This window comes from Mauremys reevesii, linkage group 11 (genome assembly GCF_016161935.1).
Source record: "Mauremys reevesii isolate NIE-2019 linkage group 11, ASM1616193v1, whole genome shotgun sequence".
Taxonomy (NCBI): domain Eukaryota; kingdom Metazoa; phylum Chordata; order Testudines; family Geoemydidae; genus Mauremys; species Mauremys reevesii.
The window spans coordinates 40,958,888-40,986,013 of NC_052633.1; the positions used below are offsets into that span (position 1 = coordinate 40,958,888).

At 41.2% G+C, this 27,126-nt stretch overlaps 1 protein-coding gene across 3 annotated transcripts; it reads right to left on the reverse strand.

The window, feature by feature from the left end:
- Positions 1-2,450: 2,450 nt before the first annotated feature.
- On the reverse strand, positions 2,451-27,119 carry G6PC2 (glucose-6-phosphatase catalytic subunit 2). 3 transcript variants are annotated; one of them, XM_039495441.1, is made up of 5 exons: positions 26,374-27,119; positions 10,623-10,732; positions 6,806-6,917; positions 5,482-5,597; positions 2,451-4,385 (listed from the first exon to the last, which is right to left on the reverse strand). In XM_039495441.1, the coding sequence occupies exons 1-5, from the start codon at positions 26,439-26,441 to the stop codon at positions 3,874-3,876; spliced, it is 918 nt and encodes a 305-aa protein (XP_039351375.1). In that variant the 5' UTR covers positions 26,442-27,119; the 3' UTR covers positions 2,451-3,873. The 3 variants fall into 3 exon arrangements, with proteins under 3 accessions (XP_039351375.1, XP_039351374.1, XP_039351376.1); XM_039495440.1 differs by lacking the exon at positions 26,374-27,119 and adding an exon at positions 11,085-11,365; XM_039495442.1 differs by lacking the exons at positions 10,623-10,732; positions 26,374-27,119 and adding an exon at positions 10,193-10,502.
- Between the last annotated feature and the right edge of the window lie 7 nt (positions 27,120-27,126).

Below are 27,126 nucleotides of genomic sequence, written 5' to 3' on the forward strand. Positions count from 1 at the left end.
CCAGATGGTTTGGACTATGTATTGTTGAGACATTCAAGGCATCCAGAAGGAATCAAGGTCCATGCCACAAGATCTATGGCAACATTGTGGGCTGAAAGAGCATGTTGTTTCACTGCAGAAAACTGCAGAGCAGTGACACGGATATTGGCTAACACCTTTATTAGGCTCTGTCTTTTGTCTTTCACAGAAGCCTCCTTCAATAATAACCTTGCTGTTACTAATAATCTTGCCATTAATTATTTTTTTACACTGCTCTGGATTGAATCTACTGGCAGTAGGCTGGCAAAGGGAGCATGGCTAGAGCAAGCTATTCTATAGCTTTGAATTGCCTCCAGAAGCTGTAGATAGGAGAGGAATAGCCCATATGTAGGACGATTGTGGAAGACGCTGCTAGAAGAATGGAAATGATAGGGAAAGAAAATTTCCATTCTTGTTAATATTACCATGCGCACTGTTACAAACCAAAGTGAGCATATTAGACCTTGTAACACAGACAAGCTACAACCAAAGTTATTTTTCATTCACATTGTAATTACAGTGTACTTACCACACTGACTTTCGTGGTAGGGAATGCATAAAAACCCTGCCTTGTTACTCTCCGAAAACGAACATGAATCCAATATTTAAAGGCAAGTCAGTATTTGGAACCTACTGTGTTTGATAAATTAGAGTACCTTCATCAGTACCTGGAAAACAGTAATGTTATGGATTATCCCTGTATGTTGTAATCTATTTCTATGCATTGGTGCCTGCTCTCAATACTGGATGTGCTTTTACTGGGAAAAATTGCAATTTCTGGAACCAAGGAAAGTTGCCATCCAATTTCACGGATACTCTTTGCATGAAAGACCCAAATATTAAGTGTTCCTAGGATAATATAAAATGATTTCCATATTTATCAAATTCCTAGTGCAAAATAATTATAGCACTCATGAAATAACCTCCTTCTGGCCAATCTGTTAATTTATTACTTCTACATCACTAAAAATACAATTAGAATTCCCTTAGGCCATTGTTACAATTTTATAGAAAGCACAGTTAACATGGGATGAACATTGGGATCTGAAACCAAAATGTCTCCTACTGTGATATAAACAGTATTTCAAGGATTTGGGGCTACAAGATAGAGCCTTTCATGCCTTGCAAACTGAGTTCACATTAACTTCCAGCACTTTTCTTTAGAGGTTTTATTTCCAACTGCTGAAGGATGTGCATGAAGCTCTGCCTAAATTTTGTTACTATTCACTCTGCATTGAAATATCACAAATGATTGCATCGAGGAAGAGGAAAATGCTTTGTAAATAGCCAAATAAGGCACTTAGTGCAGACATAAAAGCTCTTATGCATATCTAACATCCTTCTTGTCTTTCGGATGTTTTCAGATACTTGCAGACAGAATATAAAGCAGTCCAAGTAGGAACTTGACCTTTGTTCATGTCTCTAAAAAGCAGTAGATGCAGTGTCTGAATTAGATAGCAAGTTCCTTGTGAGATTGACTATGTAATCTTGGATGTCCGTATAACACTGAGCACATTGGTAGCACTCAATCAATACATAGTAAGCTTTCGCTGTTGCAGTATTATTTCCCTATTATCCTCCCACTTAGCGCAAGAGAACATAAAATGTGTTGTGCATGTCTGTATAAATATACAGTTCCAGATCCTCCACCAAGGCCAAGGACTGCATGGCACAACTCAGGGAGGGGAAGGCAAAGGTGCCTGCCCACTGGTTTGGTCCCCAGGGGTAAGTTAGAGTATTCTGAGGGCAGTTCTAAATTAAACCAGCTTCCAATAGTCCCAAAAGGCTGTGGCAGCAACCAGGGATCACTAGGCCACATGGAAGTCCCACTGATGGTCATAGGAAGTGGGGAATGGAGTACAAGTAGTTGAATTAAAGTCCTTGCCTTGAACTCCCACAGGCTAAGGTCAGCCCTTGCCCCTGGTTCTACCTCCCTCTTGGGTAGTATCAAGGGAGGAAGACTCCCTTGACCCCCCTCAATAGAGGTTTCTTCTTCTGCTGTTGTAAAACGGTGCTTCTTCAGGAAATGGCTTCCCTCTTGTCTCCCTCCTGCCTGGGGCTACTGGAGCTTCTTTTATATCGGTCCTTTCCCTAGGAGCATGCTGGCCAGTAGAATCATAGAACCATAGGATTAGAAGGGACCGCAAGGGTCATCTAGTCTAACCCTCAGCCAAGATGCCTGAGGGGTGGAGCCTTCCAGGCTCAATACTGCTCCAGCTCTTCCCTGGGCCTTAGTGTAGGATCTGAAAACCCTATCCAAGGCACCAATACAATATAGCTCAGCTGTGCTCTGAAAAGGTATCACACCCAGAAATTACATGGGATATGAATTTTAGGCCTGGTCTACACCGGGGGAAGGGGATCAATGTAAGTTATGCAACTTCAGCTACGTTATTCACGTAGCTGAAGTCTACATACTTAGACCTACTCACCGCGGTGTCTTCACTGCGGTGAGTCGACTGCTGCTGCTCCCCGTCGACTCTGCCTGCATCTCTCGTGGCGGTGGAGTATAGGAGTCAACAGGAAAGCGCTCGGGGGTCGATTTATCACGTCTAGACTAGACGCGATAAATCAACCGCTGCTGGATCGATCGCTGCCCGCTGATTCGGCGGGTAGTGTACACATTCCCATAGAAAGTCAATGTGCAATGATAGAAGTTCATTAAAATGTATAAAAAGGGATATAATTGGCTTTATATATTTACAGCAGCAAATTAATCAGCATAATCAATTCACAAATGAGTTTGTTACATTTATTATAATAATAGTTATCTCTGTGGTTGGGCAAACAAAGTTGGCCAAATATAAACATGTCATGTTTTACTCTTGAATCGCTTTTTCACTGTATGGCAACAAAGAATTACCTTGACCAGGTGCACCCCTAAATAATGATTCTGGTTTGGTACTCTTTAAATGAGATTATTAGACTGATTTACATTGGAAAGACAGGAGCATGCATAACACACTAGGAGGTGTGTTGAGATTACATGAATTCACACTGTATGACTTTCTGCAGTTACTCTGTGCAGATGCATACCCAAATAACACTGATTTAAATGCGCTATGTTCATGAATTTCCACAAAGTTAAATGTATAGTAGTTTTAGTAAATAGAATTTATTGCCTTTTCATTTCAAGATTTTGCATTTAGTTATTTTTGAAAGAAAAATACAAAAAGCAACATATCAATACAAAGTTATCTGCTCTGTCAATAGCCCTAGAAATAGAATCAAGTGGACTGAAATTACATTATTTCAGACTAATCTTTTTAAAAATATTTTCTTCTTCTTTCCTGACTCAGTCAGAAAATGCTTCACTCAGAAAACACTAAGTTAAATCTAAAGTTTGGCAAACTATGCAGAACTTCACCACACTACATGGCTGTATTCATGTGGTTGAGTTAGTGTGATTTTATCACACCTAATTTTCCAGCAGATTAACATGCAGCATTTATATATATAAAATGGAAAGTGGAATGATGATATGGGAGATGAAGCACCATCCAATTGAAAGTGTACAAGAACTAAAAAAATCTACAAGCTGTGGCTAATCCCAACACGCATCAAAACATGTGTATACCCGCAGTGGTGTTAAGCAGCCATACTGCATTGTCAATCCTTGCAGTACTTCTGGGAATGAAGTCAAAATGCAAGCCAATCAGTGGTTCTGATATGACAGTGTCATTCCTGGATGTACTGCCTTTGGGCATGGGACTTACCGGGAGCACATCAAACACACAGTGACACCCACCCACTGTTCAGAATGGAGTACCAAAATAATTACCTTTGCAGTGGGTCACAGAACACCACTTGTATCTAAATGTGCCCACATTTCTTCAGACTATTTTGAAAGTTCATCTAATTTAACTTCTTTTCAGTTGGCCTCATTAACAAGTGTATGCAGTATGGAATCAAGGCAACTACAGTCAGAGGTATGGCTGCACTTTTACAAAAAGAAAGAACATAAAACAAATACTCAGTATGTGTGGGTAACTTGATAAAATCAAACAGCTGCAAGGTAACTAAAGAAGCAGCTATGCACAGAAGTCTGAAACTCGTCTTATATCCATTTGTACCTTTACAGCTCATGATGAACATTTCGGAATTAATGCCAAGACCTAACCCAAAGAGTGCTCCTAAATTTCTCACCAGTCCAGCAAATGGAGTTGTGTCAATATTTATCCAGTCTGGATTGGCACACCATTTCTTTGCCTTTGGAACGGACCATAGAAGATCAACATCAATAAGTTTGAGAAGCAGGTAAAAGCCAAGAGCAAAGATGAAGAGAAACAAATTTGTCTTGATGTACGTTCTCAAACTCGCTGTCTGGATAGCAGGGGTATGTTCAAATGCTTCAGCAACAAGCATTCCTGTGAATTAGAAGTGCAATATTAGGGTGGGCACTGTGCTCTTGGATATTGAAAAAGAAATTGCTTTCCAAGGCCTACCTCTAAAAAGCAGAATTAAACCTCTTAAAGAAAAAGAATATGTATGGTTTTTCCACTATTATGGTACACCCCAAAACCTCATTCTTCTCCAAAACTGCCAAGTCAAAATAATGGGTCTACCTCGTTACTTAAAATGCCAAGAGCCACAGTTTCAGAAGAGACATGTAGTTTTTCACTAATAAACCCAGACAGGCCAGTCTCTCTCTCTCTCTCTCTCTCTCCCCCCTTTTTCATACTCTTCAGATGCTACCCCACGGGTAGAGAGGGATGCAGATTGCAACTCCCTACTCTCACAGGGGTGAATCAAGCCTATCTATGCTCTTAGTCCTTCCCTCTTTTTGAGTGCTGGAGGGGGAGATGTTTTTCATCTCTCTCCCTTTCCTCATTCACCCCCTTCTTGGCTATGAAGAGGAACGGAGATGGACCCCAGTAGCTTCAAACCATTGGCTCAGCGCTAAACATGCTGATTTGCACATGGAAAGTAGCATAGGGAGTTCCCCTGGAATTAATGTGCCAATCATTCTGAGATCAGACAATGACTAAGGGAAGCATTTTCAAAAGTGCCTAAATCCCATTTTTACAACTGAGCTGGGGCTTAGGAGCCTAGGCCTCATAGGAAATCAACGGGACTCAGGCTTCCAGGTGCCTTTTAAAAAAAAAGGGGACTAGGCTCCTAAAACACTTTTGTGCTTTTAAAAATGTTACCCAAAGGCTGTATTATACTAAGATTGTAGGCTCCTGGGGGCAGGGGCCATCTTTTTGTTCTGTGTTTGTACAGCACCTAGCACAATGGGATCCTGGTCCATGACTAGGGCTTCTACATGCCATAGTAATACAAATACATAATAAATAATAATAACAACAATATATTCAAACCCGTAGTCTCCCCAGAAATCACATGCAGCTCTAGAGAGACAGCATAAAAAGCCCTTTGAATGCCTATGACTTGTTTTTAAACTTAAAACAAATATTCAGATAATATATTTATGTTGCAAAGAATAAGAATAAGCAATATTACCACCAATTACTCCAAGAATAACTTGATGTGGGAAATGTGTGGCTATGAATACTCTAGAGACACACACACTGATCTGAATAATCCAAAACACACTCCAGAGGAATGACCAGGTAAGTCTATGAAAGAAAAAGAAATTGTATATATGAAATTTAAAAAATCCAAAATATTATATTTCATTGTGCATCATTCAACTGGGTCCCATATTTTTAGCAGACAGAGGTACAAATTCAACAGTGTAGAGACAGATGATCAAAACCTGGAGCCAGATACTGAAATAAAATTGTCAGAATAATGGTATGATCTTGCAATCCCATTTACTTTAATGGAATTTTGCCCGATTAAAGACTGCAGGATCAGACACTAATAATTTAGGATCTAAGATCAGATGCTTTGTTTTTGCTGTAAGATATCAATTGAAAGCTAAAGTGTCCGATGTATTTTTCCATGTGTTTATCATCATGAAGGCATAATTAAACTCATGATCCATGCAATCGAATAACAATCCTTTCAATCGTGGTAAAAAATCCAACCAGTCATAAGCTTTTACACAGAACTGAGTAAGATGCTGTCTGTGCCAATATTATGAGTATTTTCTTTAGAATAAAATATGAATGACCATTACCAAAGTGATAAATTTAATGCACTAACCAGTAGATCAGACAAAGAAAGGCACTGAATATAAATCAAGATTGCCAACATTATTGACCAGTCCCACTCCCGTAGTGTTTAAAGGAGACAGGTTCAGCTCTGTGTTAATGCAATGGCAGCGAGTTAATTAGATGTCACTCTAAAGAAAAATACAAATCTCTTCTATATTCTAATTCAGCGGTTCTCAAACTTCATTGCACCACGACCCCCTTCTAACAATAAAAATTACAATGTGACCCCAGGAGGGGGGGACCAAAGTCTGAGCCCACCCAAGCGGGGGGGGACAAAGCCTGAACCCCATCACCCCAGGTGGGCGAGCTGGCCAAAGCTGAAGCCCTGGGCGAGGGGTCTGTAACCTGAGCCCAGCTGCCTAGTATTGAAGATCTCAGGCTTCAGCTTTGGCCCAAGTGGTGGAGCGTGGGCCCTGGCGACCCCATTAAAACGGGGTCGTGACCCACTTTGGGGTCCCAGCCCACAGTTTGAGAACTGCTAGTCTAATTCTTTGTCCAAAACCAGTAAGAATGAAGACATGTTAACAATTTAAAAGTGAAGCGGGCCAAAAATGAATTACAAATATTTGCTCTATATTACAAATATTTGCTACAATAATGTTTATCTAAACTAAATATATAAATCCATCAAAATAAAGGTTTCAGAATATCAGAAACTGACTGACCTGTGCAGTGTAATTGCAGATTCATCTTTCCACCTCACTGTGTAGCTAAGTGCTGCTGTTACCATTACATACCAGACACAAGAAGATCCCATGGCGTGGCCAGATGGGCTTCCTGTTAAAAGAAAAAAAGGAATATTTTAACTTAAAAATCATTAGTACAAGTTTGGAATATAGAAAAAGAATCATTATCAGTTATTCAAACAATCAATGAGCCCAAAACAGTAAAAACAAAAAAACCTAAAGGAACCTTATGGTGGATTGTGGCATGTCAGGCACAAATCACAGACATTGATTAGATGGATATTGGGAAGGCAGCCTATCCTTACAATTACGTAAGGGAAGTCATTTTATGTTAGTCTGATAGTTTCTTTAGGATAGAAAGAAAAAGCACTTTGTATTATAGTGCTGATATGAACAGAGCCACAAAGTATACAGAAAGAGCAAGGAGTCTTGTGGCACCTTAAAGATTAACACATTTATTAGAGCATAAGCTTTTGTGGGCTTACAGTTTAATAAATGTGTTTGTCTTTAAGGTACCACAAGACCCCTTGTTGTTTTTGCTGAAACAGACTAACACGGCTGCCCTCTGAAAAATATACAGAATACAGCTTAGATGGAAGACAGGTGTATATTGAAATATGGGAGAAGCAGGGAATGATCTCCTTGTATCAGTAAATTGTAAAATACACTAGAGCAATTTCAGACTTCAGAAATTGTCATTTTGTCCGTTTCCTCAGTTAGGAAGCTATATTTTCTGTAGATCCTCAAAAGGGGGCGGGTGGGGGGAGAGTCTTTTCTATTATGTTGGAAGAAAGGGGCTTATTTATGTTCAGTTTGACACAATACCAAAAGTGTTGAAAATTGAATGAAAATTGGTATGGGAAAAGATTTCAATAGATCCCTTCTCATGAAATAATGTTATAACATTTTGGAATTAATTAACAGTTCTCTATAGCAGTGCAACAAATGGGGGACTCAATATAAACAAACGTCTGCATATTGAATGCTTTATTATGTGCCATGCCATTTACCCAAATTTAACAGAAGCCATTTTCAAGCATACTGAAGGCAGTGTGGAGATGCAGAGGATTTCACCCACATCTCGTGGCGCTGACCAAAGATCTAATCCCAGTGGAATGCTGCTAGTGAAGTAATTCATAAAATTACTATGGTAGTTCTCTCTACACATAGCAGGGGTCAGATTCTTGGCTTCATCAGATTTACATTTGGTGGAGGGAGGTCATGGCTCCCCAGTTCTCACTGGTCCTCAGCCCTGGTGCAGGCTTGAGTAGTGCAGAGGCTACTGCCTAAAGGTGTCTCTAGCACGTGTCAGCTCAGAATGCTCCCCCAAATCCATGCACCCATTGAGTATAACTGGAGTGCAGTGTGCTCCAGCCACTCCTGCTCCTCACATCACTACCTCTAACACACCCTTCCCCAGTCCCAGCATGCCCTCCCAGCTGGGGGCTGCAGAAATAACTTAGAGCTGGCTATGCTGGCTCTAACCCCTCTGGGGACTCCATTATGCCACAGGAAAACCCAGATAGGGGAGATTCAGACATGGCAGATAATATGACTTTGTATGTGTTAAGATGATGCAACGTGGCTTCTTGAGCAGTCAGAAGGGTAGAAAAGTTTGTAAGGCTTATTTTGTAGGCAGTGGAAATCATTTTTTTCACTTGAGAAAATGTTCTGACCAATCCCTACAGAAGTAGTTCACAAAGGTATGGGATATCTTGGTAAGGTAGAAAATGGCATCTAAGAAGGAAAATTACATTGATTTCTATGCCACCTACACATCTTTTCTGGACTTGGCTAGGAGATTCTTGATCATGATTCCTTCATTCCTTCTTTTTTTCAAAAGGTACTTGCATGGCACTTTCCACATATTAGAATTTATTTTATTGGTTAAACCAACTTATGATCTCATATTTCAGTGTTTGAAAACACTTTTTACTTGCTATTGTCAGTCTTTTCATCTTAAAGTGTTTATCATACCCCATATGCAATGTGTTTATTAGAGATAGGCCTAAAGTCCAAAATTTAGACCCACATTTCGAAACTCCACCAATATTTGTGAGAGGGTTGGATTGGGGGTTTTGGTTCAGCTCACTGGAGCCAGCTGAAATTCAGATCTAGATCCAAATTCAAATTCCAGAACCTCTATCCCAAAGTTTGAGATTGTCCAGATGCAGGTTTTTAGTTCAAGCTATCTGCAGTCCTTATGTTGTTCATTATTTTATCTACTTTGCTCATTTAAATATTCATGTCAGAGTACATCTGCTGCTCTAGTCTTCTCATTTAAACTACATATTTAAACATTTTAAAGAACACATTTGGAAAAGGCCATACTGAATAAAATAAAAATGGGTTCTTCTTAAACCGGAAGAAACAGGCCTTTTGTTCCAATGAATCATGTGGAAACACACTAACTGGTATGTAAGCAAGGTCTCACTATTGCAAGAGGCTGAGTGCCCTCAGTTCTGAAGTCACTTGAAAGGAGCTGAGGGAGGCTCTTAGCACCTTGGGTTGGGTCCCAAGTGATTTAATGATCAAGTGAGACAGAGAACAACCCGAACAGCTGATAGCAGGTCCGCGCATAAAGTAGTAAACAAACTGTCAGTCAGAAAAGCTCAAGTCTCTTCTTCAAAATTAGAGTAAAGTATGATGCAGCATCTTGCTAACAGAGAGGGGAAAAATGCAGCATCTTTATCCATATGAAAGCCTGTAGAATCACAAAGCACATTAATAACAATTACTGCACATTTCTCATATATTGGGGAAAAAATCCATTTCACAAGAGCCATAATTAAAGCTGTATAAACATGTCAAATCCAGTCTAGAGTAGGAATGTCTGAGCTTAATTTGCTTAATTTCAAACTTCATGGATTTGAAAGTTCATTTGAGACTTGAGCAGTATTGGATTTACATTCCACTTAAGAAAGAAGTAAAAACACAAGCAGGGAGGGTGCTCAGTGAAACACCACAATGAATATATCACATATATAGTGTATTCTCTTGTGCCAGCCTATAGCCTTGAGGGGAGTGGGGTGTTCTATCCTGAACAGATAACTCAGGCTTCCCTTTAGTTAGAACATAGGTGGCTGTTGTTCTTTTTTTTTTTTAAAAGAACTAAATAGCTTCGGGGAGGAAGAGGATAGAGGGATTAGGGGTTTAAATATCAGAGCAGTGATCACAAATTTGTTTTACTTTTGTGACCCTAAAAATTGCTGCAGTAGCTCAGAAATCCTCAAACTCCATAAGAGTCACCTGTTCTAATCTGGAGTGCTCTTGGGCAACATGTACTTGAATATATGCTTAGATATCAAAATATTTCACTTGTTCATTTGATGTGCTGAAGAGGACAAATCTAGGGCATCTACTTACCTTCAATAAACCTCTGTGGACCTCTTCTCTGCAAGTTGATGTCACTTGCAGCAGGACTACCTCCAAGAATGACTTCACAACAAAGGTGATCCAGCATTTCTGGGGCTGTAAAGTAATTATTGGAAGGACAGTCCTCCAGCATTTCTACCTGTAATAACTATCATTTTAAAGTGATGCCTTTCATAAGTTAAAGACATTGAAACAAAAGTTCTTGCCAATACGCAGACCAGGTAGTCTCAGCTCTTAACACATCTAATGTTTAGGTTCTCTGTTACATTTCTACTGAAGTATTTTTATGCTCAGGTGCCTGCATACTGTACTTTATTTTTAGCAGGTATATTAATTTACAGTATAATCACTATCACTGACTGCTACTTGCTGAAGTAATACTTACAATATGTGCAACACTGAAGCCACAAACATTCCTTACCTGGCCCAGTTTCACATGTTATAGGAAATTGTTCAAGACATGGGCTCGATTGATTGGGATAGATCATTGTTTCTTGGACCCACCAATATGGACGATGGCCAAATAAAATCCTAACAAAAAAGAGAACAGTAGATACTATACAAATACAATAAAAAGATCTCTGAGTAGAAAGGTCCAAGCAAAGTAGAAAGGATAATTCACCTTATGCTATACATGAACATTTTTATTGTTAGAATAATCATACAAATGCTCATTTGTGTTCTTCTTCGCTTACCAAAATGTCACTGTAAACACACATCCTCATTTTGTTAAACCTGAATTTTGAAACACATTGTATTTTATATTTAAAAGGCAAAACTACATAGGTAAATATACAGGTTACAGGAAGTACTGCAATCTTGAGGCAGCTAAAAACTTGCATTACAAAAAATACAAAGTTTTAAAAGAAACATAACTTCTTACCATTTAAATATGAGGTTGAACCAATCTCCAATGACTGCCACCCATATCATTTTAGTACCAACCACTTGGTTAAGTTGGAACCAAAGAGGAAAATAAATTAAAAATATATTCCGGGGATCTCCTACTTGTGACATGAAATTTAGAAAGTCCTGGTAAGACCTGTAATCCTTCTGTAAATGCTGAATTACAAGCACACCATTACTATGAAGGAGATCCATCTTTATCGGTTACACTATACTAAAAGGAAAGTTCCCGTAATGTTTAGTTCCTAATGGCAAAATTAGAACCATGAAAGGAGGGCTATTAAAAATGAGAGACAATGACTAACATTGCTTTTATATTGTACCAGAGTGGGGTGTCTGGCCATTCCTGAAACATGTGACTTTCCACATCTATGAGGAGACACGTGGGTCTGTTAGTGCTGGAAAGCTTTTCTGTTTGCAATTTTTAATTGGAGGAAAAGAGGTGAAGTATATGCTGATCAGCAGCAAATCATGGGGAAAGTTTTGTGGCAACACAATGACTGTCTTATGCAACCCTTTGTATGAACAGTTGGAAAATGTTTGCTTGAATTTTAACAGTTCATTTCTCTGAAGGACGGACACTAGTAATTTGTATGCTTGATTAAGTGTTGCCCTTATAAAGACTAGAAAGAATTCATGATTAATTGGTCTAAGCAGAAGAGTCATTAAATTTGTGCATTTTAATTTGAAATAGAATGTGGCTATATTGCTGTATTTATTACTTAGCACGGCACATGTTTTAAATTGTGATTAAATCCAAACAGCAGACATAAATTAAAAAATTAATTTTAAATGACAGGTTGTTTTCTAAAGTGATACTTTCCCCAAAGAGTTGAAAAAATAATTATTTATTTCCTTTACACAAGATACCATGTTAACTGAGGACACATTGAGGATGGATTTTTTCAGTATGAATTAACACAGAATAATGATGGTATTGACTGGAGTGATTCAGAGGATAAAGCAGGGGCTATGCAGTCTACTCTGCCAAGGCAACTCAAGCATAACCTTCTGCATCCTTAAATTCTCTTGCATAGTCTAATATGAACGCAATAAAGGGATAGTAGATCTTAAACAAGTAATATTTTGCAGAATCTGGTTTTTAATGTTTAAATATATACTTTCTCTGAGGAAACAAAAAGTGGACCTGAACCAAAACTCTAGCTCTGACCTACGTACCTAATGAATAGGCAGAACTAAAGGCCCAATCCAATGCCCACTGAAATTAGTAATAGAAAGACTCTCATTAACTTCAAAGAGCATTGGTTTGGCCCCTAAGGGTATGCCTATACTGCAATAAAAGACCCACAGCACAGCTGCAACTGGCTCGGGGGCTATTAAATTGCAGACGTTTGGGCTCAGGCTAGAGCAGCGGTTCTCAAACTGTGGGTCGGGACCCCAAAGTGGGTTGTGATTCAATTTCAATGAGGTCACCAGGGCTGGCTTAGACTTGCTGGGGCCTGGGGCTGAAGCCCAAGGGCTTCAGCCCTGAGCAGCAGGGCTCAGGTTACAGGCCCCCTGCTCGGGGCTGAAGCCCTTGGGCTTGGGCTTTGGCCCACCCACCCGGGGCAGGAGGGCTCAGGCAGGCTCAGGCCCCCACTCCTAGTGTTGTATAGTCATTTTTGTTGTCAGAAGGGGGTCGCAGTGCAATGAAGTTTGAGAACCGCTGGGCTAGAGTCCAGGTTCTGAGACTCAGGGCCATGGGTTTTTTTAAATCATAGTGTAGACATATCCTACAACGGCAGATCCCAATGTTCCCAAACATGGAGAATAGGATGGGGTTGAAATCTGGGTCTAAATCAAAGTTCAACGTGCTTAGATTCAGTCCTTTCTAGAAAGAAGTTCAAGCTGTGAATTCAAATCCAAGTTTATGGTTTGGATATAGGACTTTGGTTCAGTCCCATCTCTAATATTAAAAAATAAATGTAATATCTTTCTTCACCAGAGACACATTTAGGGTATTTAAGACATTTCTTTTAAAAATTTCCTAAACTGATGACTAGTTCTTTGAGGTTTTGGGTTATTTTTCAAGTGAATTAGTATTGTTGAAATTGATATCCCTAAAGCACTAAAGAAAGGTCCAGCAGGGGCACAGTAGAGCAGCCTTTCCACACTGCCCTGCCACTGTGCCTCAGCCATGCTCTGAGGGACCACTTCTAGAATGAGAGCACATCACATTTCATAGCCACTGAGTTCTTGATCTTTCTGTGTAGACTGCCCGCAGGTGCCAATTAATGCCAACTGAGGTGACTAATGAAGGACTTTTGGGGATCTGGTCCCCTGTCTACCATACAGAAACCACCAACCGATTTACTTTCAATCATTTACCAATCCTGGTTGGATTCAGAAGTGAAACTTGACCCATCCAGCCTCCCCTTACCAGCTCTTTTTATGTGATACCAGTCCCGCCTGAGATTGCCCAGCACTTCCCATTATAAGACCCTGTTTTCAATTGCATATAAATTTGTCAAACCTGAAATTTTCCACGCTGGGTGTCCGCCTCTGGCTGAATTTTTTTTTGGAAATTTTCAGCTAAAATGGTTCCACCATTTCTGAGAACAAGACTAGAGGAAAATACATTGTTTTACCCATATTAAAAATGCTGGTGATGTTCTGTTTGAAAAGCTCTAGCTACCCCATGCTTTGAAGAAGGGACTTGAAATTCAGCAGGAGGGGGCCTTGGTGTCAAGGATATTCCTTTTGCCATCTCTGTAAAAATCCAACCAAATCTGACCAAGTTATAAGGCTTTTGAAAAATTGTACTTCACACATGCCCAGTAGAGACTTCTTAAAATTTTGTACACACTGAGCATGCTACAGCTCAGGATGGAACAGGACTTTACCTGTAATTACAACTCTGGCCTGCTGCAAACCATGCGAGGTCTGGGCACTGAATAGAGGGCAGGGGACCTGTGTCTCTCCTGCTCTTTTCTACTGTACTCTCAATAACCCCACGCTTGGTTCAGGCAACAAAAGAGGAGGAAGCTACTGCATTCGAATGCAGAAGGAAGAAATAGAAGACCTACTGGGAAGGTAGGGGAAGTAGATTGGGAAAAGGAGCCTTGGGGTAGGGGGAGGGCTGGAGCCTGATTGGGTGATGAGGGAAACAGGGACTGGGAGTTTAGATGGTAGTGGGACTGGCTGGGCAAGGAGACTGGGAAAATTAGGCGGGCAAAGATTGGATGATGAGCCCAGTAAGGGAGACTGGGACTGGGATCCAGTGGGGACAAAGAATGTGGGATAGGAAGGCATGACCAGAGGCAGGATGTGGGAGAGAATACATCAGAGGAGGAGTCAGGATGGGGAAACTGGGAATAGCTGGGCAAGGAGACGGTACTGGGATGGGGAGTCTGGAGGGGTGAAACTAGGACTTCCTTGTCAAGAAGATTGTGACTGGGATGCAAAGCCTGAGAAGTGGAGAGTGGGACTGGCTAGATGAGGAAAATGGGGCAAAAGTCATGCGGGGGGGGGGGGGGAGAGAAGATTCTGTGCCTACTAGAGCACACTCCCCTCCAGAGCCTAGAATGAAACTCAAAATCACCATTCTACTTCTGCCAGCAAATATCTGTAAAACCCAAAAGCAGAGTGTCCTATCCTCCTCTAGTGCAGGTCCATAGAGAGGATAACAACCTACTACTGCTATCAGTTACTCCATTAGCTCAAGCAGCAGAGGTCTGTGAGCTGGATCTAAAGGTTCCAACCCTGCTAAGATCCATCTGGGTGTCAGTATGATGGAATTTCTGGGTTTTTTTTCAGTTTGCTTTTTAAAAATGACACACAACAGAACTATTTTAAAAGAACATTATTAAGGTTCAAAGTCAAGCACTCAGAAGTTAGAAAATACCAAAATTAAGGTTAAAATTAAGGCAACATTAATTCACCATCCTTTCATGTATACATTATAATTAGAGCTGGTTCAAACTTTTTCCAATTAAATGTTTTTCCATTGCAAAATGCCATTTCATCAAAATCAAAACTTTCTACAGGAACATGCTGATTTCAACATTTTAAAAATAAAATTGAAAAAAAATCTGAAAAATAGCAAATTGACCTTAATGGAACAAAATATTTTGATTTTTTGTTTTGAAATGACTTTTGATTTAAAATGAATCAGGCTTGTCTAATGATGGTTGTTGTCTGTAGGATCCCTGATTCATTTGTTGCAGAAGTTGGAAGTTGTGTAGGGAATGAGGCAGGGAATTGCATGAAGGGAAAGGACAGTCTGATGATTAAGGCAGTAGAATGCTGCCCTGGAGGTTGGGATTCTGTCTCTACCATGGATTGGGTGACCAGATAGCAAGTGTGAAAATTGGGACGGGGTTGGGGGGTAATAGGCGCATATATAAGACAAAGCCCCAAATACCAGGACTATCCCTATACAATCAGGACATCTGGTCACCCTAGCCACGTAGTTCCTATGCGATGCTAGTCAAGTCACTTAAAACAAACTTTTCATATGAGGTCACTAATTTGTGTTCTTCATTTAATGGGTACCTGACTTTAAACCGTTGGCCTGATTTACAGTAGTGATGAGTGCTCACAGCTGCAGCTGAAGTCAATAGGAGCTGGACTTTGAATATATAAAGTGCTATACAATAATACTAAGGACTCCAAAAAATCAGGTCCTAGCATCTCAAATGGGGTCCAAAAATGTATGGATACTTTTGACCTTAATCTGTCTGTGCCTCAGTTCCCCATCTGTAAAATGGGGATAATAGTACCCACTTAAGCTCACCGAAACATTGTGAAGAGAAATTGTTTGTTTGCGAAGCACTTGGCTACTATGGTGATGAGTGCCATAGAAAAGGAGGTTTGAGCATGGGCCTGCTAAACCCAGGGTTGTGAGCTCAATCCTTAAGAGGGCCATTTAGGAATTGGGGCAAAAATCTATCTGGGGATTGGTCCTGCTTTGAGCAGGGGGTTGGACTAGATGACCTCCTGAGGTCCCTTCCATCCCTGATATTCTATGATTAATGAATTAATAATTCTGTGTTCTGAGCTGGTTAGAAGACTGTGCAATAAAAAGGCCTGGGGCCACACACTGAGCAATGAGGAGAAAACAAAATATTTAATAGATGCTCATTAAGCGAGTACTGTCCATCCTATGCACTGTATGAGTCAGGCACTCTTTGGAAACAATAGCCTGTGATCATGTAATTAAAGCCTGCATCATAATGAATAAGCACAAAGGGGCTGAATTAAGGTTGCACAAGCAACCTTAATTCTGGTATTTGCTAAATTTTTAGTGCTTGATTGTTAAAAGAACATTATGAAAACTGCACAAAGATTTTGTGCGTGTAATACTTACATATATTTGCAGAGAGAAAATGGTACACAACTTTAGTATATTTTAGTGACTATAAAAATGGGACAGAGGCACAACCAGGACTTAGCAAGCTTTCTCCATGAAGCTCTGCCAAGGCATCTCATACTAGAGTCACAAACACAAGCGTTACAGCTGCACTGAGATTTCCTGTAGGAAAAATGTATTATACCAACTTGTACTGTGACTTTGTAATCAGAACCAATATTCTCTCTCAAGCTGTTAACAGAGACCACAACACTTTACACTTGTGAATTAAAATCTGATCAGGCCAACAGATGGGAACAACTCATGACTTTATCACCAGAATACCATACAGACTCAAATACAGTACAGACCCTTTTATCTGAAACAGGGTTATGCTCCCTGACATCTATGAATCACATTGAAAAATCCCTAAATTGCTTGAAATCTCTATTACCCACCTATAGTCAGTGTCTCCCCATGATAATCAGATGATCAATGTTACAGAAACTACAGAATTAAACTCTGGAAACAAAAGCAGCTGCACACAAGGCACTGTACCCTTCCCAAATGGTGCCCTACTACACTGGACTTTTCAAGCCAAGTTGAAAAAAACAGTGGAGGCTTTGGTCAAAACTACTTACCTTCCAAGTTTTTGCTGAAGAGAGCTTTAAAAGTCAAACATATTCTTATGATGTGCATTCAACGAAATAAAGTGGAAAATTATAAGTAGATCTAACAAATAAGAAGGTATGATTTAAATGGACATAAAGGACCTCTTTTACCCACTGCCATCTCTCATTTACTTTAGCTATTAAGAGTCTATTTTTAGACGCTTTTTAGCAGATTCAGATCTGAGCCTGTTTATTGCTCCTAGCTTCATTGAGCCATGTAGAAAGCAATAAAGTACCGAATCATGATTCTGACTTCTCTGTGCTGTTTCTGAGTAGAATTAGTGTTACATGATTTACAATGTCCATTTGCTCCTACAATTTCTCCTCCTATATTAGTGCTGCTGAATGGTCCATTTCAATTTGTACCACATGATATCAACATACATTTTCTCTAACAAAATCCTCTTAAAAATAAAACTTCAGGATAATTCAGCAATAGATATTTAACAGCTTCTTGGATGCACAAGACATGGAAATTTCAGACTCAGCAAATTAGCTGTCCCAAAGGAGCCTTTGTTATTTGGGGTTTTTTGTTTCATGCTGAGCCCAACAGCTTGTAGCTCTGAAGCAGCCTGACAGGCGGACTGGTCATATAAATGAGATACTAATCCTGATTCACATCCTCCCTGTTGGTTGAAAATCTCTTCTCCCAAGTAATTTTATAGCATAATTAGGGTAATCATTATTCTCTCCAAAGGTTAGAGTAATTCTCCCTCATAAGGTAAACAGGCTCTCCAACAGTAAACTCCAATTCTCCAAAGGACATTTGGGTTTAGTATGAAGACAAAATATAATAACACATTCTCCTGCTTTTATATGTACTGCTGGTTTAGAAATATTAGTTAGCTTTAAATCGCAGTGCAAATGTCACGTGACAGTAGGTGGTGCTTTAGCAGCCATCTTGATTCTAGTACTTAGTTAAAAGAGCTCTAAGTTATTATTCAGTAACTGTTGCCCCGTTAACAAAACTATTTTACAGCAAGTAGGTTTACAGCATTCTGGCACCTGTCAAGGTACAAAATGACCTCAGGAGCCACTTTTCTGCAGCTACAAACAAGCAATAGAGCCCATCTTATTCCAGCCATACCACAATTTGTTTCTCTAACACCAGATCTGTCATTCTTGAAACTATTAGAAGAATGACTGCTGCCAGATAGAGCCCGGTGGGACCACTTTATTAACCTTCTATACACTTGTAGCATTCATATGGTGAACAATGGGTCAAAACAGGCCATTCTTTTCCACTGCCTTAGGACAATGCAACTCCATTTGCCCAGGCTGAACTCCATTCACAGATGGAACTCTTCAGGACTCTCTTTAGTATTTTCAAGAGTGAGATCATGCAAAGGTGAAATTTATTTTCCAGCAACATCCATGTGAAGTGCACTCTCCTTCTATAGGAGCCTCACAAAGGCTTGCAGGGTGATACACTTTTGTACCAGAAAAGACAAACTCTCTTCAGGACCTTTTCACCTATGCAGCCATGACCCTTGCATATATGAACTACTCTTGCTTAAACCAAATTTGTCCTGGCTGCTTTCAGTAAAATACTCTCTCCATTTGGGCTAGTATTCCAGGACTGCTGACGTATCTTGATGACTTTGTGGAATGTGGGCTTTCTACAGTTGCTCAGGATAAAGACAGGTGTTTCTTTCTAGTTAGGAAATATGGTTAGTTCATTTAAATATTCTATATACAAAAGGGTCTCACAATAATAAATTAAACTACACCAGGAGAGTCTTGGAGAAGTTATGATTCCTTAATAACGTGCTTTGAAAAACTCTCTGTCACTTTCTGGAGGAAATTTTCCCCATTTGTTGGAGGGTTCCAAGATTTTCCTCCTCCTTTTCTTTCTCCCTGTTGGGGGAACATTTTAAAAGTTTCCTAATCTGAAATACATATGGTCTTTGACGTCATAAATGTACTTTTTAACATAAAGTACAACATACTGTACAATCTTTTCAGTAAATGCAATTGCTAAGGGAAATAAACAACCAAGAATATATTTGAAAATGTTTGAACTGTGTCTTAATTTCTAAACTGTTTTAAACTGGGTGAAACCTTGTTATGGGTTGAGTGAAACCCCACTGAGATTGACAGGTGTGAATTCACCCTTCAATTAACATAACTGGAAGCATAAGTTCCTAGCTAAAACAAAAGGTGTGTGTGAATCTAACAACGAGCTTTTGGTTGAATATTGTTTTGGGAAGGGAGGGGGGGAATAAAGAAAGGATCACACAGAAACTGAGACAGACAAGAACAGAGAGAGAGAGAAAGGCAAGTAGGAACTTGTAAGTGTAGTATGACCCTGGAAAAAGTTCAAGAGAGGGATCTATATTGGCTAAAGAGACTTGGGGGCTGTAAACTAAGACACCGCTCCTTTTGTTCTTGGTTTCTTCTATGTTCAGAGACAAAGGACTTTGTATGTTCCTTGTAAATAAAAAAGACTGCATCAAAGAAAATACCAGGCTCCATCAATTTCTACTTCCATCTGGAACAATCCCAAGGCCCTGAATTTTGACTAGCTGCTTGAGTTGAAAAGGGACAACAATACAGGTGTGAAAACAGTATGTTTGGGGTTCGGTAGGTTAAAATTTTGGAAATGGGTTTGTTTTGTTTTTGAACATAATTAAATGTAAATCAAGTTCAAAAACTTTTTTTTGTTTATTTCTGTCATTAACTTTTGATTTATAAAGACAAACAAAAACGGAGCTCACCCTAAGTTCTATGCACCCTGACAATAACTTAAAAACACAATCAAAATTCAACTGTAGCTGAGAAAATAAAATGTTCATGATTTCTTTACATGTATCTATCAAAGCAAACATTAGGTAGTAACTGAGCTCGATGTTGCTAAGCAGATGTTTGCAAAGAGACAGAGCCCATCAAACCAATGATTTCTGTAACATTATTAACAGAAATCTATGTACTGACTTTCTGGTACATCTTGTTTTAGTAAATGCAGCCCTAACATTAATTTTACATGTCATAATTGTCACTGGCATTGGTCCAGCTACAAAGATTACTTAGTGTGACAAAGTCAGACCAGACTGCTGCAACAGTGCTGGAAGGCAGGTATATCAGCAATAGAATGGTAAACGTCCTTTTCCCTATGAGCTGAAGAGGTTATCTCAGGCCAGCAAGGGATACTGAGTCCAATTAAGGGATGCCTGTGACCTCTAAAAATCCCTCTTTGGGCTGGAGACAGGCAAGAGAGACAAGCTGCAACAAGGCAAGTGACAACAAAGAGAAAAGTCTTCTCCTGGGCAGAAGGCCACTTGCCTCCCTATAGGGGAAGCAATAGAGCTAACTGCCTCTTGGGGAAGAACTGGCACCCAGAGGTAAGAACAAGGCAACACTCCAGAGTGTTCCCTTTTTGTGTTATGAATTTGTGTCTTTGGTTTGGCTAATGAATGCTCCCTGGGCCTCCCCTGAGGCCCACCTTGTAAAATAATGAAAAATAAAACCCAAGTGAGGAATAGAAACTCTCTGGAGTAGGACTGATTTACTCCAGCCCCCTTTCCTTCCTTTCCCATGGACTGCCAGAAGAGGAAATGCTGACCCACTGAGGGGAAACAGGTGCCTTGCCACACTAATTTAGTAAATGTACAGTTTTTACATATGAATTAGAGCTGACAGCTGCCTTCTTAGGCTGTAAATAATACCTTCAAAATGGAACATAAGAAAAGATAAGCCCCTTTTTAGGGAGAGGAGGGGAGAATCTTCCAGGAAGCCCTTTTCCTTTCTTTCTTTTTACTCTCCCAACCATGCCTTATTGGATCCACCCATCCTTTTAGCTAAAGTTTCCTCTGGTATCTATTAATATAGCTCTTGGGTTGGTCAGAGAAGGTTGAGCAAGAGCAATATGAACTGTGCAAAAAAAATCTGGCTAACTGTATGTACTGTATACAGATTTTAAATATTCATGCAACTTATTTTATGAATCAGAGACAATCCACAGGGTAAGCACTTTGGCATCCTTCTGGAGGAATAGTATTATTACAGTATTCATTACTTCCTTATCAGAAGCTATACCAGTGGTGCTCAAACTTTTGTACTGGTGACTCCATTCACATAGCACGCCTCTGTGTGCAACCCACCTTTTAAATTACAAACACTTCTTTACATATTTAACACCATTATAAATGCTGGAGGTAAAGTGGGGTTTGGGGCAGAAGCTGACAGCTCACAACCCCCCATGTAATAACCTCGTGACGCCCTGAGGGGTCCCAACCCCAGTTTGAGAACCCCTGAGCTATACCTAAAAATCATGAACATTCAGCAGACAGTACTACCCAGAAAAAACAGAAGGGCTTATTAACCTGAGAGGCTCTGATCCAGCAAACACTTACACAGGCGCTTAACTTTATTGCTGTTGAGTATTTCTACTGAAATCCATGGAACTACTCACAGTAATAAAGTTAAGCACCCACATGTGTTTGAGGGATGGGGCCTAAATGGCTATATTTTTCTTGTAAAGAAGAAGAGTTTTAGCACCTGCGAATTGATAATGTAACATATGCATTTAAGATATGGCACATATTGGGTATGTAAGCCTGTGCTGAAGTTTCTATAAGCAACCAAAATAGCATTTGTCAAGAAACTGATGGATTCAGAGAATGCCTTATAGGCAGGGGCGGCTCTAGGCACCAGCAAAGCAAGCACCTGCTTGGGGCAGCCTATTTGCAGGGGCGGCATGGGAGCTGAGAACCAACAGGGGGCTCTGGGAGCTGTAGTTCCTTGGTTAGCTCCCTGCCTATAGAGCCAGCCCTAGAGAAGGGAAAGAACTACATTTCCCAGCATTCCCTTGGCCACTACCGACTGGAAAGGAAGGAGGGGGACTTCATGCTACAGCGTGCTGTGAGTGGAGAGTTGCACTGTGGATGGCAGGGAGTGTCAAAAAATAGGACACTCCATGGGGAGGGTAGCCCCACCCTGCCACCATCCACTCCCTCCAACTGCCCCCACAGAAACCCCAACCCATCCAACCCCGCCCCCGCTCCCTGTCCCCTGATCACCCCCTCCCGGGACCCCTTCCCCCCAGGACCCCACCCCCTATCTAAGCGCCACTGCTCCTTGTCCCCTGATTGCCCCCTCCCGGGAGCCCTGCCCCTAACTGCCCCCCAGAACCCCACCCCCTATCTAAGAGCCACTGCTCCTTGTCCCCTGATTGCCCCCTCCCGGGACCCTTGCCCCTAACTGCCCCTTGAGACCCCACCCCCTATCTAAGCGCCACTGGTCCTTGTCCCCTGATTGCCCCCTCCTGGGACCCCTGCCCCTAACTGCCCCTTGGGACCTCACCCCTATCTAAGTCTCCCTTTTCCTTGTCCTCAACTGCCCCCTCCTGAGACCCCCAACTTCCCCTCAGGACCCCACCCCCTACCTGTCCCCTGACAAACCCCTGGGACTCCCATGCCTATCCAACCGCTTGCTGTCCCCTGACTGCCCCCCTGAACCGCTGACCCATCTAAACCCCCCTTCTCCCTGCCCCTGACTGCCCCCGAACCTCCGCCCCATCCAACCCCCCCTGCTCCCTGTCCCTTGACTGCCCCTCCGGAACCACCTACCCCTTCTCCAACTCCCAGTCCCCTTACCGTGCCACTCAGACCAGCGTGTCTGGCTCCGCGCAGCGCCAGACACGCTGCTGCATACATACTGCCGTGCTCCCCCGCGGAGCCCACAGCCCCCCCCCCACACACACACCCAGCACCTGCCTTCCAGATTTGAACACCTCAAAATTCAGGAGTGCTCAAGCTCAGTTTGGGCAGCTGTTACTTCATTTCATTTCAAATCAAATATACTGATCCACTGTAACTTGCTGTAGAAAAAGTAGGATAAAATTGAGCAAGAAATGCTTCCCAGTGGTTATTAGGACTGGAATTGCTATTTTCAACAGCCATTGCTTTTTTTGTTTTGTTTTGTTTATTTAAAAGGAAGACAGTGATATTGCATTGGCAAATTCCCCATAGAAAGAAAGAGTGGAACAAAAGAATAATAAAGGCACCTCAACTTTCCCTCATTTATAGAGGACAGTCTTATCATAAAAAGAACAGGAGTACTTATGGCACCTTAGAGACTAACAAATTTATTTCAGCATAAGCTTTCGTGGGCTACTTCCACCTTTTCATGTTCTCTGTATGTATAAATATCTCCTGTCTGTGTGTTCCATTCTATGCATCTGAAGAAGTGAGCTGTAGCCCACGAAAGCTTATGCTGCAATAAATTTGTTAGTCTCTAAGGTGCCACAAGTACTCCTGTTCTTTTTGCAGATACAGACTAACACGGCTGCTACTCTGAAACCAGTCTTATAATATGCATCCAGATATCCTCCACTCACACAAGCTGAAAATTGTTCCACTTTACTGCAGTTCTGTAACCAATGGGAACCAATCCTGTCTGTGTTTTGTGCACATCCAAAATTCCTGCTGAATGACCCACCCTGGGAGTGAGTTACCAGTGACCCAGGGCTACGGCGGAAGGAGGGTGCAGGTGGGGGGGAGAGCCCAGGGCTGGGGCGACAGGAGGTGTGGGGGGGCACTGGTGGGGGGGAAAAGACGGAAGCCCAGCACTGGGGCGGCAGGGTGTGTGTGGGGGGGGGGGAGCCCAGGGCTGGGGCAGCAGGGGGGAGCCCAGGGTTGGGATGAGGGGCAGCCAAAATTTTTTTTGCTTGGGGCAGCAAAAAACCTAGAGCCGGCCTTGCTTATAGGTGCTTGTTAGGTTAACTAGCTCTTCTAGGGGGTGAAGTAGCAGTTGCTAGGCACCTGCCTGTATAGAGGTTTTGGGCCACTGGATTCCAGTGTCAGTTTGGTGGTCTCTACCATGCCCACTCCTGCATACTAACACATTCAGCACTAGTATGTGGACCTTTGCACGATGCAGAAGATACATGGAGGCCCTCAACTGTGTGGGTGCTTCACTAGTACCCCACCTTCTGCAGCCCAACTATAGGGGACAAAGGGTTAGAGTGCATTCTCCCAAGACAAATAAACTCCTTGTTCTAATCACACTTAAGAATTTAGTATTAAATGAACAATATTTTATGTGTAGTTCCTGTTACTCTGATATTCAGGAAAACAACCGGAGAATGAAGGAATACATCCACTGGGTAGATATACTATGTTAAGATTTTCACTGAGAGCTGTCTGAATTGTCCTTCAAGTAGAACCTGCACATTTTATTGACTATTACTGTAATTCATTCTCTTTTCTAATCAACAGACACACATTGTAAGAGCAATGAGGTGAGTGGTCTGCTTGGTCTATTGTTTATCTTAACTCCCAAGAGAAAAAAAATGAAGAGGAAAGCTGATTTAAAATGTCCATCATTAGCATGGATGCAGATAAGCACTATGGAAATAGTTCCTGAGGTCACAGTAATGCCTAGAATAACAAGGCGGTGGGTCTGGATAATACCTCCAGTACTTCCACTAGAGGTATCCTATACACATGCACATACAATACCACTTTCATTATTATTTCAGAATGAATTATATCAATAGAAGTTACTGAAACATGAGAAAAAATGTTTTGCATCTTACCCACAATAGTTATTCTCTATCTGGACCTTATTTAAAATTATACATATGGAAAATTCTCATGTACAAATGGCAATATGGAAACTCTTGAGGAACAACAACAAATGTGCTCAGTTTACAAGATAAAAAAATTGTTTTTCTTACTGCCTGCATGAGCAGGCATAGGTTCTGAGAGTCACTGACCTAATACAATAAGTAAACAGTTTCTTTGCTTATAGATTCCAAAGACAGAAGGTGATCATCTAGTCTGACCTGCTGTACAACACAAGCCACAGAACTTTCTCCAAAATAATTCCTAGAGCATATCTTTAAAAAAACCCAAACCATCCAATCTTGATTTAAAAATTGCTAGTGATGGGATTGTACAGATGGTAAATTGTTCCAATGTTTAATTACTCTGTTAAAAATGCACACCTTAGTTCCAGTCTGAATTTTCTAGTTTCATTGTCCAGCTATGGTATTGCTATACCTTTCTCTGCTAGATTGAAGAGCCAATTATTAAATATGTTCCCCAGGTAGCTACTTATAGACTAATCAAGTCACTCCTTAACCTTCTCTTTTTTATACTAAATAGATAGACTCAAGCTCAACTGTTCTAAGGCGCAGTTTCTAATCCTTTAATCATTCTCATAGCTCTTCTCTGAACCCTCTCCAATTTATCAACATCCTTTTTGAATTGTGGACACCAGAAATGGACAACGTTTTCCAACAGTGGTTGCACTAGTACCAAATATGGAGGTAAAATAACCTCTTACCTCCTTCTCAAGGTTCCCTTGTTTATACATCCCAGGATTGCATTATACACACAGCTTTACCTGCACACAAACCTTAAAGCAATTTGGAAAAAAAAAATCTTAAAAGGAGAGTTATTTCTGGTTATGATGTTCAAAAATCATTGGGCAGATAGTTAGACACCACAGTTATGGAGTCTGTATCAGAACCTTCACAGCCATTAGACCGACACCATGTTTTTTCAGCTGAGACTGGCCATGCAATTAGTTTAATCATCTAAAATTTTATTTCAGATATAAAAACTTCAGACATTTACAGGTCACTCAGTCAGTTCTGCCACTTTAAGTGAAATTAAATGAAAAACATACAGAAATTATTGCTTAATGTAAAATATGACATTTGGTAGTACATAGCCAAAATATTTTAAAATAAAATTCATTTAAGATTTTCACAGTACATGTGTATGAGTGATCCTCACTTGAAATAATAGTAAGATAAGAATCAAACTTGTTAACCCCCTGCCCAAAGTACAGTAGAACATAAGGCACAATGTTAGAAAGGAAGAGAACCTTCTCCATACTTGTTCCAGGAACATAGTATTCATTCTATATTAACTGCTGTGATGAAATAAATAATCATTTGCTGTTAGTGTGTGGTACAGGTACACTGTTTAATTAAATGTCCAAAAGATTCAACTGAGTATGCAGTAAGCATCTTGTTTTAAGTCCTGTTTTAAAGGACTTTTTTCCTTTTCTGAGTCATGCATGTAGATCCAGCTCCTCCTCTGGGACAATGATGGACCAGCAGAATATACGTTTATTACTGGTATGTTAACAAGGCCTGCAAGTAACCTATTCACTGCATACAGATCCTGAAAAACTGGAGATGTTACATTGGCAAGTTGCTGGACAATGCAGGGAAAAGAAAAATAAGCAGTCTGTGCTACAAATTTTAGAACTAGTAACTAAACAACCCACCAAAGAACTATGCTATTGCAGAGAACTATTTTTGTAATTGATCATTTTTTGTCTTTGCTTACCCTGTTGCATACAAATGGAAGAGGAAAAAATGCGATTTTCTCCTAAACTCACTGCCAGCTGAATGCATGTTTTTCCTTTCATGTAAGGGCACTGAAGGAGAACCAATTATGGAGTGCTCCCTCTAGGCTGAAAAAGGCCACCTATTACAGAAATTCAGGGGTGGTGCAGGGCTGCATGAGCCAGCTACTGCTAAATATCTTCTGCCCTGTCTAGTCTTTTGGGACAGCCACGTCACTGTAACCAGACAACAGTGGCTGCAAAGGGTTTGCTGTGTGTGGCCGGTAGTTAAGCCCCAAGGCGGCGGCCCACACCCCCGTCCCCCTGGATTTGTGCTGATGAACTGGTGAGAAGCCTCACTCGGTGCTTAGCGGCCTTTTGACGGGGCCGAGCAGAGCGGGTTTGCAGGCGCCGTCCGTTCGCAGCGAGGATTTCAAATCCGCGGGCGCGCGCAACCTTAACAAGGCGCACGGTGCCATTTAGCGCCCGCCGCCGGACACAGCCTGCGGCCCCCCGGCCCGGGGGCTGGTTTGGGCTATTTCCCGGCTAGCAGCACACCAAGGGCCCAGCGGCGGTAGAAACACGGGCTGGCCATGACCCCCACCCTCGGGCTGCGGGTGCCCCAGAGACCGAACCCCGCATCCCAGCCAGCAGCGCCTCAGCCAGCTCCTGTCTCTGCCGCTCGGCGGGGAGTTGTGGGCGGGGCAGACCAGGTGGGCGGCCCCTCCCCAATCGCCGTTACTCTCCCACTCACC